The sequence below is a fragment of the Coturnix japonica genome, chromosome 1 (assembly GCF_054131305.1).
Source record: "Coturnix japonica strain WE chromosome 1, WE-NBRP24, whole genome shotgun sequence".
NCBI classification, from domain to species: Eukaryota; Metazoa; Chordata; class Aves; order Galliformes; family Phasianidae; genus Coturnix; species Coturnix japonica.
The window spans coordinates 83,332,028-83,345,984 of NC_140663.1; the positions used below are offsets into that span (position 1 = coordinate 83,332,028).

At 36.4% G+C, this 13,957-nt stretch overlaps 1 protein-coding gene across 7 annotated transcripts in view; it reads left to right on the top strand.

Annotated features, from left to right (window-relative positions):
- LOC107321707 (ephrin type-A receptor 6) overlaps positions 1-13,957 on the top strand; it is a 438,244-nt gene that overhangs the window by 364,959 nt on the left and 59,328 nt on the right. For 4 of the 7 annotated variants that reach the window (XR_014938440.1, XM_015878874.3, XM_015878884.3 and 1 more), the window contains one exon: positions 7,155-7,277. The exons of 2 other annotated variants lie outside the window; for them this stretch is intronic. Coding sequence is in view for 4 of the 5 variants with exons in the window: in XM_015878874.3 (XP_015734360.2) it covers positions 7,155-7,277 (123 nt within the window). In the remaining variant the exon portion in view is untranslated. Of the gene's footprint in view, positions 1-7,154; positions 7,278-8,279; positions 8,403-13,957 lie in introns of those variants that run through there. One more of the 7 variants, XM_032448175.2, reaches the window with a different exon arrangement.

Sequence of the window (13,957 nt, forward strand, 5' to 3'; positions counted from 1 at the left end):
TAGCTTTTGTTTCAAAATACAATTTTCAAATGCATTGTATCTATCTTAGTAAATATTCAGTCTCACTAAGATACAGCGAAAACGTGAAATTTTGAGCAGCTCTTGGTCCATTTTTAAGATGATCCAAGAGAATTAAATTATGTCACTTGTTAAATTTCTTAGAGAGATTTTCATAAATCATATTTTCATTTAAGCTAACCAACTGGCTCACCAATGCTCAGAATAAGCTTCTAGTTTTCATAAGTAATTCTTGTAAACGATATAATTTCAATTGCAGTTTTTCCCTTGGAAATGTTTCAGGGAATACATATTTATAACTTCTTCATTATTCAAAGTCTGCCTGGTAAATGAAGTTTTACATTGGCTGTGTATCCAGGATTTTTAATTCTTCTAGTACTTTCTAGTTTGCGTTAATATTCCAAGTTCTGTATTTTACTACAGCGAGGTTAAAAGCTCAGGCTGCCTTAGATGTTGCCCAGATGTAGGTTGTTAAAGATCTACAAAGAGTTCTTGGAAGTGCATTCGGGAATAACAAAATTATTTGTGAAGGATCTGATTTGATATAATTCACTTCTAGTAGAATCTGAGGAAATAAAATTAGGCCATCCTCTGAAAATTTATTGCTGAATATGAGAGTGCGAATTTCCCTCTGCACAGCAGCATACATTTTATGCAGGGTTTGTTTGTACTAGCTTAGGTACCTGAGATCAGAATTTAGCCTTAGAATGTTTTCACTGTGTTATTTGCAAGGTAATGGAATTATCCCTGTAACTTTGTGGAACCAGATTACCCCCAGAGCTCCCTTCCAACCTCAACCATTCTGCAGTTCTCTCATTCTGTGATTTCAGTATGGGTAAGCACACTCATTTCTGTTAACTGTTGTGGTTTCACAGTATTTTACCATAGTATAGTTTTGTGATCTTAAATTTCAGATTTGCCTGAGACATGGTAGTTATGTGGGTAAAAATTAGGGCACACCACCATGTACTATGCCCCTTTTACTATAATACTTACTTACCGCTGTATTCTAAGTCTCCAGATAAATGCATTCAAAAAATACTTCAGCTAATTTTTGTAGACCTGCACTTTCTGTATGAATGAAAATAGGATTAAAAAAATACATTATGGATAAATTTTAGTCCTGCTTCTGATCTTTATTTTTTTTTCCCTCTTGCCTCCCTCCCCCCCATTCAAAGTCAGCATTTTGAGTGTGCTAGAAAATCTGACATCATAATTTCAAAATGTTATAAAACCTTCCATATGTCCTGCATTGAAAAGAAAAACTATAATGTAATGTGCAATTCTTGGTGGATAAAGGGTAAATCTGTAAGATCACATGGGAGAACAGACTGTAGGTTTTCAGTACTTTCCATAATGTATGTATCGCAGATCGTTTTGGAAAGATGCTCAAACCTGGCTTCCATTATGAAACACTAAAAAGAATAAAAAGTAGGTTATAGCTGAGAATGGAAGGTGTTCATACCGTAAGCCAGCCTTGGCCTAGACATTGAGCGATTACACTGGATAATTCCCCTGTTCAAAAGCAAGAAAACTCTTTCTGCTTTCCATTCTCCAGTATGTCATGACTAAATGTTACACTACCATCTTAATAAAAGTGCAGTTATGAGTAAAAATGTCCTGAAGTCATTCTGTTGCTTCCTGTCAAGCTGAACACATAAGCTCATTATAGCCTTTCAGCTCACTTCCTCAAGCATTCATATGCAGAGCTCTTAACAATTTATCTTAGCTATATTTTACAACCCCTGTACAAAAAGCATCAAGGCAATTTACTATATAGAAGTAAACATCATTTTTTACATTAAATGCGCTAGCTGTATATTTTTCCTTTTTTAAAATTTTAAACAAAATCTGTGGGAAAAGATAACAAGCTAAGATCTCCTTTTTATGTTACTAGTAAACAGAAATAACTGACGGTAATTGTGACCTCTCTAAAAAATATCCTTCCATTTTATTACATTACATTGCCAAATTGCTCCTTTTGAATTAGTTGAAGAATCATAGAATCACCAAGGTTGGAAAAGACCTCCAAGATCATCCAGTCCAACCATCCACATACTAACAATATTTGCCCACTAAACCAGGTTCCTTAGTACCATATCTAAACATTTATTGAATGCCTGCAGGGATGGTGACTGCACCACCTCCCTGGGCAGCCTATGCCAGGAGCATGGTGAAAAGAGACCTGTTTTGTTTGCATATGTATTTGCTAAATACCGTAATGAGAAAAATCAAGTATTCCAAAAATAAAGGGAAAATAAGCTTTTTGTTATTAAATAAATTCATGATCTAGTTTGATGACCACTTGGGGCTTTTATGTTGCTTCCTTTCCTTGAATGATATATTACAGCATTTAACGCCATTCTTGCATCTTCGTGAGGTTTTCTAATAGGCTACTTCAGTCAAGTTGTTAGACACAATGCCGAGACTTTAGAACTGTTCTCCTTTCTAAAAGCAAACCTCTATAAACTGCACTAAGTTTATACAGATACAGTCACTACAGGAAAATATAACAAATCAACCCAGAGGCTGCCAGGATGTTGGCCAAAGTGCTCTGGTACCGGGTTAAAGAAGCAGCAGCTGAGGAGGAGGAAAGCTGGGCTGCAGGCCATTCAGACGTACTGGTGCTGCACTGGTTTTGTAGCACGTGTGGGAGCAAAACTGATGGCTATATTTGTGCTCAGGTCAGTAGGTGTGAGTGGGTATGTGCTGCCATTATCAGAATAAAACTGTGTTTAGTTTCTGTGAAAAATGATGTAGGGTTTTGCAGCAAAATCATGTTGTTGCTAGACCTAGGTAATGGGATCTGCCTTTGCTGCAGGGAGAAGTGGCTATTCCTCCTGGCAGGCCGTATTATTGCTATGCAAGTGTTAATAAATGAGTGTGAATTAATGTTATGTGCTCTGGAACTAAACTAAGCATGTGCATTTCCTTACCCATCTATCTTTTCTTACTCTTCTGTTCTATGTGGATAATACGCTGCTAAAACCATGCCAGTGTAGGATGCTGTACAAGTGACTTCCCTATCAAATTCTATCATTTGTGGGCTGATATTCCCCCTGGAACAACAAAGGCAGGCTAATTGATTCAGTGCTCCCCCATTGCTTCTCAGCACAAGCACTTAGCACTTAGCTGTAATAATTGTTAAAGAGAAGAATTGACTCTGAGCTATAAAGTGGTGACACAGAACTCAGTAAATGGTGTGTGCTCCACAAACTGCCAGCTATTCAGAGTACTGACATATATTTTTACTCTTTCAGTGCATTTTTCCAACTAATATCTGTAACTAATGTAGTTTCACATGTTTCAGCGGCATAATGTTCGCAGTGGATAACTATGGAGTGGGAGAAGGGGTTTGTTTTGTTTTATTTGCCCCCATAATAAAATCATGCCCGCAAGTTTCTAAAGAACAGAGGTATTTCGATGCACTCAGGAACTGTGGACTAATATGCATAAATATTCCTTTTCCCTGTTTAGGACCAGATACTAAGAGCTCTTTCCATTAGCATAATTCCACCCACTGCAAAAATGGTGATAATTTTTGTACTAAACAAGAGAACAGTTATACCAACCTTGTCTCTGCATGATATATGCTGGCAGAATTGTGTTTCTCAAGCTAAAGTAATATCCTGCTATTTTGAAAGTGCCCAATATGTTGCTTTAAAGGGATTTTTCTTTAAATAAGCATCAAGATTTCTGTATCTACTTGCCTATATCCATAGCTATATTCCTGTATCAAGCATATACCTCTAAAAAAATGAATATTACTTTTGCCATTTGTGTGAAGCAGCAGGATGCAGCACATTTTTCGTTTATTTCTTGTTCAGCTAAGCACAATTCCAATTTGGAAAAAGAGGAAGTACTATGATCTCATTACCCAGTAAGAAAAATTACATATTCAGATAGAAGGAAAAGCATTTCTTTTCATTGATTTCCACACAGAAATTATATATTTCTATAGAGCTGATGTTTTCTGCTTAATGTAATATTCCCGCCTGCCTTCTTCCTCTGTTGCATTAGCAGAGAGCTTTCTCCCTTTCTGTCATGAACACTGTAAGGGAAACTGTTGATCACAGCCTGAAACTCTGATTAAACATCTGAGGCAAGCAACTAGTCAGCTGTGGGGGCACAGGAGAAGGTAATTCAGCTGTGCTCCTGGAAGAGGTGGAGCTTGACTCCATCTCTCCTAGATCCCATTTAAGGGCTGACCACCAGTAAGGTAGCATCTCTTTCTGGAGATTGCTCTTTCATGGAGTTCTTGTGTCAAGCCTCAACATTGGTGAGCATCCATCTCAACTGAAAGCCTCAGTGTTGGTAAGTCTTTTCTTAGATACCCTCTGGCTATCCATTTACTCTGTAATTGCAACTGTATGCTTGTATTATTCTAACTATACAAACACAATTCTTTGTTGCAGTTATTCTTTTCAGAATTGTCTGATTGTTTATGCAAACAAATAAAAAAAACTGTGAAACACTTCTATCTATTGCAAATATCCAAAGCTTTTAATAGACCTCTGTCTTTTTGATGGTGATTGATGGGAGCTATGAAAATTAACTTTCTTTCCTCACTTCCTGCAACGATAAACAACTTTCAGGTCTATAGATGTGCAATAGTCTCAAACCCTTATCACAGTGTGTAGGTGATATTCATACCAACCACACAACATATGTTCATTCTGGGACATATGTTGTGTTTCTGTCTAGGATCACACATGCCATGGAATGAACCAAATTTCACTATGCCCTTTGGATTTCTATGTTGCTGGATACTGGTCAAAGCTGATTGTTATCAACCTGGTCCTTTTCAGAACTTATTTGTGGACCTCTGGAGGAGACAAGACCTTGTTATTGTAAATACACGTTCTGCTTAATAGGAGACATTTTTGAGGTGACAGCAGAGTATGTGTCTGGGATTCAGTTGTCTAAAACGCAATTGAATGCTTCCGCTAATGTACCCAACTGCTGCTTTGCCTCTTACTGTCACTTTCAAAGAGTGCAGATCTCCTGCAGATCTTGTTGTGTCTACCACTTCTACCGCTCAAATATGACTGTCTGAGATTTTCTGCAACATCTCAAATGACATAAAGCATCTATGCTTAAGGAACTGAACTGTACCTTTTTTAGTAAGTGAAGAAAAGTATTATTGGTATATATTCCTTCAAGTGTCAAACAATTAAATACCTCAGTAATTTTAGCCCTTCTCCTCTCTTAGTATTCAGATTGATTTGCTCCAAAATTCATTTGTTCCTTATTCCCAAATATGCACAATAAATCAAGTATACTTTTTTTTTTTTTTGTATTTGTTACATTCTATAACAAAGTAACTTATGGCAATGATGGTATGCAACTTGAGTTATTTTCCATGTAGCTCAATTTAAGTGAAGGAAAGTATCAGTGGTGAACCTCAACCTGTTAGGCTTTTCTGAAGATATATATATCTTTTATATATTTTTTTAACTTTTATATATATACAATTTATATATATATATATATTTTTAATTTATATATATGTATATATGGCACATGATTCACTCATGAGAGTACTTTATGGTTGGTATAATTCATGTTAAAAAAGAAAAAAAGGAGCAAAGTTTTATTTAGGAAGTCTTCATATGTTCATTTAGCTGTAACGTTTATATGTGAGATTATGGAACAATTTTTGTTGTTAAAAATTGAATTTCTATGCACTGCATTCTGGACTTTACATATGGTCACTTCTGAAAACATTTTAAGACTAAAGCCACGGAGTTTAGAAATAGTTTGACTAGACTGCCGAATGTAGGCTTTTCTGGGATAGCCTGAGTGAATGCTTTTGTTATGTATCTTTGCCTATCAGATATGCAAATGTTGTGCTTGGAACACTAATTAAAGGATTTTTTTTTTTTTTTCCAGACTATGGTTGGTCTGACACATTTAAATGGCAAGCATAGAATATATTGAGAAGATATAATAGGTCTCTTGCTAGAAAGTCAGAATTCAAAGCTCACTTAGACTTTAAGCTCAGAAAATGCATATATACATTTTAAACCTAAATAATCCTCACTTGTTTGTATTAGTTTAAAAAGCAAACAAACACACAGTTACATGAATTTTAAGAGGGATGCTTTCTATCTCTGCAGAATCAGCTGTGAAATACTGTAAGGGGATGAAAACAAACTTATCACTGCCTTAATTATTGAATAGATCCATGCTTGATGTGCTTGCAAAAACAAACAAATTATTCTGATTGTCAGCTTAAATTTATTTTAGTTTGGGAAATCTTGACTGTATTTTTCTGCAAGATGCAGCAGCTTCAATGCTGGCACTCACTGAGCGCTGACATGAGCCAGATGTAGTGATGTCTCTCAATCTCTGTGCTTATGCTGGAAGCTGGAAAAATTGATTGAATGATAGAACACTTGTTTATCAGTGCTATCTTAGATATATCACAATTTAAAATGGATAGATGAAATAATCTGAGATGAATCTATGCACTTAAGCAATGAAAGCATGGACTTTTTCAATTGGAAGGGTGAAACGTGCAAAGCTTCTGATAGTAGCAAAGCATTCTGGTTTTTGCTGGCATCTGTATATTGGCAGGTGTTTGGAGATCTGATAGAAACTCTGGCTTAGCTCTGTTCACTGTCCTAACATTAATTCTGGTTCCCCTATTGCCCTAGCCTGACATGAGTGCTTTCATGTGGCTTATCTTCGAAGTACTGCCATAAAACTCAGCTCTACTGATACACCTTCATCTCTATTAGTCTGTCTTTGATTTGCATACAAAACTGTAAATTGCCATTACATTAAGGCCATTGGGAATACATTATGAATATCCAAGAGGGTTTTTTTTATTATTTAAAATCTTTTTTTTTTTTTCCATTCCTCCTAGAAATGCTGGGATGCTTCATTTGCAAAGTATGCAGAAAACAACTTCCTTCTGGTTACAGCTGTGTATTGTATGGCTTGGATAAAAAGCAATCAAAAACATTTAATTTCATTTTGTCAGATCTGTTCCAGTGAAACCACTGTTAATTTTGCCGAGTTGGTTTTTTGTTGGTTGTTTTTGGTTGTGTTTTTTTCCTTAAAAAGACAGCTTCTTTTATCAGCCAAAGAACAAGTCACTTGATTAATGATCATTTTTATCTCTTTGAAAGGATCCTTTCCGACCATTGGGGTGAAGTCTCTTTCAAGATTCCTGAGGGCGGGATTTTTAAATAGCATCCTGACCTCACATCCAGTCTCAGGGGGTGGATCTTTACCCCCCAGCATTTCCTCTGGTAGGTATTCCAGCCTTTTTCCCCACGTTGGTTTTTCTCTTCACCCTCTGAACCATCTCTCCACAGCTCTCAGGGAAACAGAATTTGATACTGTTTACACACGAAGATCAGATGTCCCTTCCGATAAAAAGTCAAACTGGAAGGAAATGGGAAAGAGAAGTTACTCTTCAAGGACTGGCTATTTCCTTGAGTCAGTGCATAGGAAAAAGCATGAGGGCAAGTAGTCAAAATAAATACTGCAGAAGAAAGCCTGGTAAACCTTAATCAAATGCTTCATGAAGTATACCTGGGTACACCAGGGAAACAACACTTTAAAAATGCCTCCGTAAAATCCCATCTTCATGTGAATCTATGAGTTTTCTCTAAAAACTTGCATTTCCTTGCTAAAACACGGAAGTAAAATAAAAATGGGAAAAGCAAGATTTAATTAAGCGTTGTAGTGGTGTTTGAATCTGTTGTATGCTTCCACAGTAGTGACTTCTATCTCATGAAAATTGACTTAATTTTTTAAAAATAACTTTTGTAATAATTTGAACTATTTTAATTCTCATTTACAGTAAATGAGAAAATCCCGTGGTCCCTGTTGTCAGCACAGTACTCTGCACTGTCACTTGCTAGGTCTCCAGCAGCACTGTGGGTCTGTGGTGGCACAGAGGACTTGGAGGATTGGCTTATGGTTGAATTTAGGCTAAGAATAAGAGCACAGTGTCAGGTAGATTGGCTAGAAGCATTCCCAGGAAGATTTTTTTTTTTTTTTTCTTCATTCTTCTGTGAAGCCATTAAAAACTATCTGTCACCAAAGCTAATAATGTGATAGTTACAAGCCTCATCAGTATGAGTTACTTGGTGTGGAGTTGTGTTGTTTGTTTTTGAGGTGCTACTATTTCTTTGCTTTTTTTCTTTGGATAGAAGCTTCTGAGCAACTTTCATGTCTTTTCATTGACTCTTTGGGTTTCTTTTGTCAACATTCTCTAAAATGCTTTTCTAATTTTTTTTCCTAAGGATATTTCATTTTTCAATAATTGTTGGGCAATTTTGGGCAGTCAGCATCACAGTGAGAATCGTATCTGACACCAAACAGCAATGTGGAAGAAGAAATACTCGCAGCACCCTCCCACCCCTGAATTCTGTTTTGAATATTATGTTAAGTGTACCATATCACTGATTCTATTAGATGAAATATGCCTTGGCTGCATTAATAAATTGTCTTCTTGATTAGCTGCCTACAAGTCTTTCTTGTCCATGTTTTGGACTTAAGTCATTACTTTTAGTGTGATTACTTAGTAAAAGCTTTTCATAATCTCTTGCTATTAAGCGTCTTTTACTAAGAATTCAATCTGATGAAATATTCAAAGCAGGAAAAAAAAGAAACTTAGCTAGTGTTGTAGTGTTAGGTAGTAATGAAAATAAATGTTGTTTGGTCATGTCACTAACAAAAAAGAGCCCAGAACCAACCCCATAGAAACAGATGCTGCCCATCTTTTGCAAAACAAAGAATATCAGGTAGTTGAAAGCCAATAAGGAACTCAGAGAAATCCAATGGAAGATATGTGTTTGAGATTGTAGGTGTGGGCGAGTGGCAAGAAACTTTAAATTAAAAGTCAGAAATTGCTGTTAACGTACGTATCCTAACACTCTTATTCATAGTGCTTCTCTTTAACTCTTCATTTGTTCCTCTCCTGTGGTACAGTTAAGCTTAATCTTAGTTCTGAATTGTCTCTTTGTTTCAGCGATGACCAGAAGATGCCATTTTCAGTGCACACTGACTTTCTAAATTACTAAAATCAGCTTTGCTATACATGTGAACCAAAATCCAATACATTTGTTGTATTTTTTTTTTAAGGAAAAAAAAATCTCTTGTTCAAAGGAGAACTGATCTGAGATGTGAAAGACTCAGAACTGAATCTTTTAATCTTTATGATTCAGTGAAAAAGTTCATCCTTGAATCATATTCACTTGAGCACAAAAAGAGAAGGAATGTACCCTTTGTCCCTTCTTGTCGAAAAACATTGCACTCAGTACCTGAACTTTTTACTGAATACCGCATTACCAAGAAACAGATATCCAGGGCAACACTGCCTGCAGCAAGGGGTTTGGAACTAAATGATCGTTATGGTTCCACCCAACCCAAACCATTCTCTGTGTAAGGGAAACTGTTAATTGCAGCCTGAAACTCTGATTGACCATCTTAGTCAGCTGCAGGAGCACAGGTGAAGGTAATTCAGCTGTGCTCCTGGAGGGGTGAAGCTTGACTCCACCTCTCCTAGATCTCATTTAAGGGCTGACCACCACTAAGGTAGCATCTCTGTCTGGAGATTGCTCTTTCGTGGAGTTCCTGTGGTGAGCCTCAACATTGGTGAGCATCCATCTTGACTGAAGGCCTCAGCACTGGTGAGTCTTCTGTTAGATGCTCTCTGGCTATCCATTTACTCTGTATTTACAACTATACACTTGTATTATTTCAACCGTACGCTATGATTCTATGAACTCCATCCATTAGGTTTTAAGGACTAAAATCCATGCTGTCATGGCAGTTTCTGGCTCTTTGCTCAGCAATATGTGGGCAGAATCATCTGTCTGTTGTAGTCTTGATGCTTCCCATCCCCAACATTTTCCCTCTCTCGCTAAAAGTGAGAGAATTGCTAGTTTTTTGTTGTACTAGAGGGAAGCGTGCTTGACTGCTGCCTTTGGTAGTGCTGTGACCTCACCTCCATTATCTCAGATTGTTGTGCTCAAACTGGACAGTACCTGTCATAAGCCTAACAAAAGTACTTAACATTTAATAACTTTGCTGCATTATACCCTAATTGCTTCACACATAGCATTTGCGTAAGCTTTCAGTGAATTAAGCATGTGGAAAGCTTAAAATGCCTGCATTATTCTGCTATAAGGGTCATGGGTAACAAAGATAATGAGATGGCTTTATTTACTAAAACCTTTAACTCAGACTAAGTGCTAGATTTACTCCAAAATAGTCGGGGAAAAGAAAAAAAAAAAAAAAAAAAAAAAAAAAAAAAAAAGATTCTTACTAAAGAAAAAAATATAGGCATTTAAAGTAATTTTTCTACAGAATTCCCTAGATATGTTGTTGAAGTTAAATACAAAACTAAACAGAGAAGCGTCCCAAAGAAGCACCTGGAAAATGTGTTGGCAGAGCAGAGTAGCACTTGCTTTCCTTTTTCCTTTTTCCATTTAAGGCAAGGGGAGGAGGAGGTGGGTTGATTTGTACTATTGCATTGACAGCCAATGTTCATCTGGGGTTCGGTTTTACATTGTGCAGAGGTTCATATATGTAAAGGGTATATGCACATAGCCAACTTAAAGCTAAAGATGAATTTGTGTTGCAGGGTTGGGGCTTCATCTTTCTTCATAAAACAACTGCTGCAAATGTATATGTGTTTGTTTTTTATTAAACCTAGTCATGAATATATGAATGCAGTACTATTTATATTTGATATTTATGTAACATATATTTTATATCCTTGCAAAAATTGAGTAGAAATTTTAAAGTATGTAACAATTTGCAGTCCTCATCCAACATATGTTGGCCTGAACAAAGAAGCTTACCCCTTTCTTCATATTTACAGAGGCATATAGATAGCTAAATTGCAGAACTGCTTCTATTTTTTCCAGTTCTTGCCTTCCCAAACTAGTTGTGTTTGCTCCGTTTTGGGAGAACTCTGTTTCCTTTTTCAGCTTTGTATTTGTAGTTCTTGATTTCAGTCATGCATAAAGTTTGTAATGTGAATGTATGCCCATATTACCTGGCAGAAGTTAGATATGTTAGATGTTATGGTTTGCTGCTGTCATTGAAAGGTGTTTGAGAGATTGTAAACCTGCTTGATTGGAAAGAGGGAGGGAAATGTAATATCTTTACTGTTGTTTCTTTCAAGCTCTATTGGGTTCTTGTTGTTGTTGTTAACAAGAACAACTATAAATAAGTGTCAGGCTATGAGTAACTATGGAAGAGTCCCTGTTAAGCAAATCTCCCCACCTCCCTCTGTAACATTCAGTATTCAGACTACATCAGTGAAACACGTATGTGGTAATATTCAAGTTTTTTTATATGGAGCTTCTCAAAAACCTCAGACAACTGTAGAATACTAAAGCAAGTGATTATCAGTTTTCTTTCCCCTAAAATTAATATTTTCCTACAATTTCCAAGTGCACCTGAGTGAGCCCATTATTCCTGATATTATAGAAGGTGACAATTGAAAGCAAGTTGTATTGACAGACCGTTATTGAACAAAATTGCTCAACAAGAACCATCAAGGAGCAATTATGCATATTGAAACTCAACTATAATTTTATGGTACTCCAATAATGAGAAAAGTAACCATTAATTTTATTTTATTTTTTTCAGTTAATGCATTTTTCCCTACTCTGGATTCCAGTACCTAAAAGTGGCTGTATTTTTTGTTGAACAAAAATTGCTAAAGCTTTCTTGCTGACTAACAAATTGATTCTTTTATTGCATTCTCTAGAATATCTGAGCCAAATGGCTCTTCTAGTTTTTTCTTTCCAGCATCAGTGCTGTTTCACTGGCATGACTAGCCTATAAACCCTATACATAATGGCATGCATTTTCTGAGTACAGATGCTCAAGATGAGGATGTATGTGGACTTTTCCATTAGGCAAGCAAAAATTACTTCACAGCCAAAATATGGATGATCAGTGAGTAACATAAGTAGATAGATAATGTTTTGGTTTATTGGCATTTAACTTGAACTGTGGAACAGGGATTAAGTTCTGAGTGTAGGACATGAAAAAGGAAGTCTCTGTTCTTCACTCTTGCTAAATAGCTCATTTCATGCCCAGACATCATCATAAGCAGGTCCAAGTGTTTTAGTCCTAGAAGAAGGTCAGGACAATATTACTGAAACCTCTTCTAAGTCAGTATAAAGTGGTCCTTAAAAAACCTGGAGATGTCAAATGGTTCAAGGGTATATGAAGGTTTTGAAAAATAGTGTAAGACTCTTCAGTAAGGTGCTCGTATATACTTCAGTAGTTCATGTGGAATCTTTTAGAGCTGTTCTTTAAATGTATGGCTTTGTGGAGCCAGCTGCAAAGTATAAATGCAGGAAAACAAAAAAAAAAAAAATCAAACTTTGATCCAGTTATTTCCTTAACCACTATTTCTCCATTACATACCTATCTCCAACTTATGAAATACTACTATTTGTTCTGTTTTTACCATCTGCTGCATTCCCTGTTTCTCTCACAGGAAGACAAGGACAAGAAAACAAATAATGGAAACAATGCGGCTGCTTTCTTTTTACAGTTCCACTTTCTTTCCTCAAAACTTTCCAGTATCTCTTCTGTAGGTACACAAGAGGAGTGAATTAGGAGGAATCAGGGGCTGCCAAAGATGGAGGCTGCTAAAACTTCTTTTGTCCACAGCACATTCTCCTGTTGTTGTGTGAGAGCTGGAAGAATTGTTTGTAGCACTTCAGGTAGTGAGTGTAAACAACCACACCAGTGGGTTTTTCTGTAGTGAGTGTAAAATATAAAATATGAAAATATATTACATATACATTATATTTTACACATTATATATCATATACACAATAATAAAATTAAAGGAAATACAGCTCAAAGGACAGTATTTTCAAATTGTGATGATACAATGGATGCATGAATTTTGACATGCAGAAATGATGGCACAGTATTTTCTTGGAAGAACTAGAGAGCAAATACAAAGATTTTGCTCTTTAAATGGAAGAATAATTATCCTCTTTATAAAGGCATTCAAAACTGGCTTTATGTCGCTCTGGGCAGCCTGGTCTAGTGGTTGGTGACCCTGCACATAGCAGTGGGGTTGAAACTGGTTGGACATTGTGGTCCTTTTCAACCCAGGCCATTCTTATTCTATGATGATTATATTTATGTTAAAAGTTCTATTTCCATACTGGAAACAAAAGATATAGTTAAAAGTGAAGACTGTAGAAATGAGTGTGTACTAACTGTGTTCTTTTTGGTGGATTGATCTTACATAAGACATTAGTTAAAGTGGACTTTGCTGCATTATTCAAAATGATAGCAGGAGGCAACAAGCTGAATATTCTGTCATTGGTATGTCACTTCAGATTCTTCTTATTCATCACTCTACCACTCAAATAGATTACATGCTATCAAAATCCTGTGGAAAAAAAGAAGAGAATTAAAAACATATGCACTGTGAATTTTAAATGCAGTTGCTATTTCAGATCATTCTGTATTGCACAGCTTCCTTTTTTCCTTTTCTTCTTATAAAAAAGGTAACATCAAGCAGATTGATCAATGGAAAAACACAAAACTGAAATGTGAATTCTGAGGCAACATGACACCAATACAGGATGTTTGTAATTTATGCTGTTTTTGTTTCCTTGGCCTTACAGTAGAGCCATGTGGGAGAATTCTAATGGCAAAGTTTCTCAGGGAAAAATGAATACTTTGTCAGAACCAGTCAGCCGCCTGTCACCAGGTGATGTTTGCATCAAAATCACTGATAACCCCAGAACCTCCTGCAAATTCATCAAAGTTTTGAGTAATGGAATCCATGTTCTTTTTTCTGGACCATGTAAAGCACTGATACTGCTCTCATATGTTCAATCCAGCTTCCCAAGATGCAGGGAGTCTGACAGGTCTGTCATTGTTGCTCCTTTTGCACTGTGCAAGCAGAGGATGCTGCTTTTGCCAG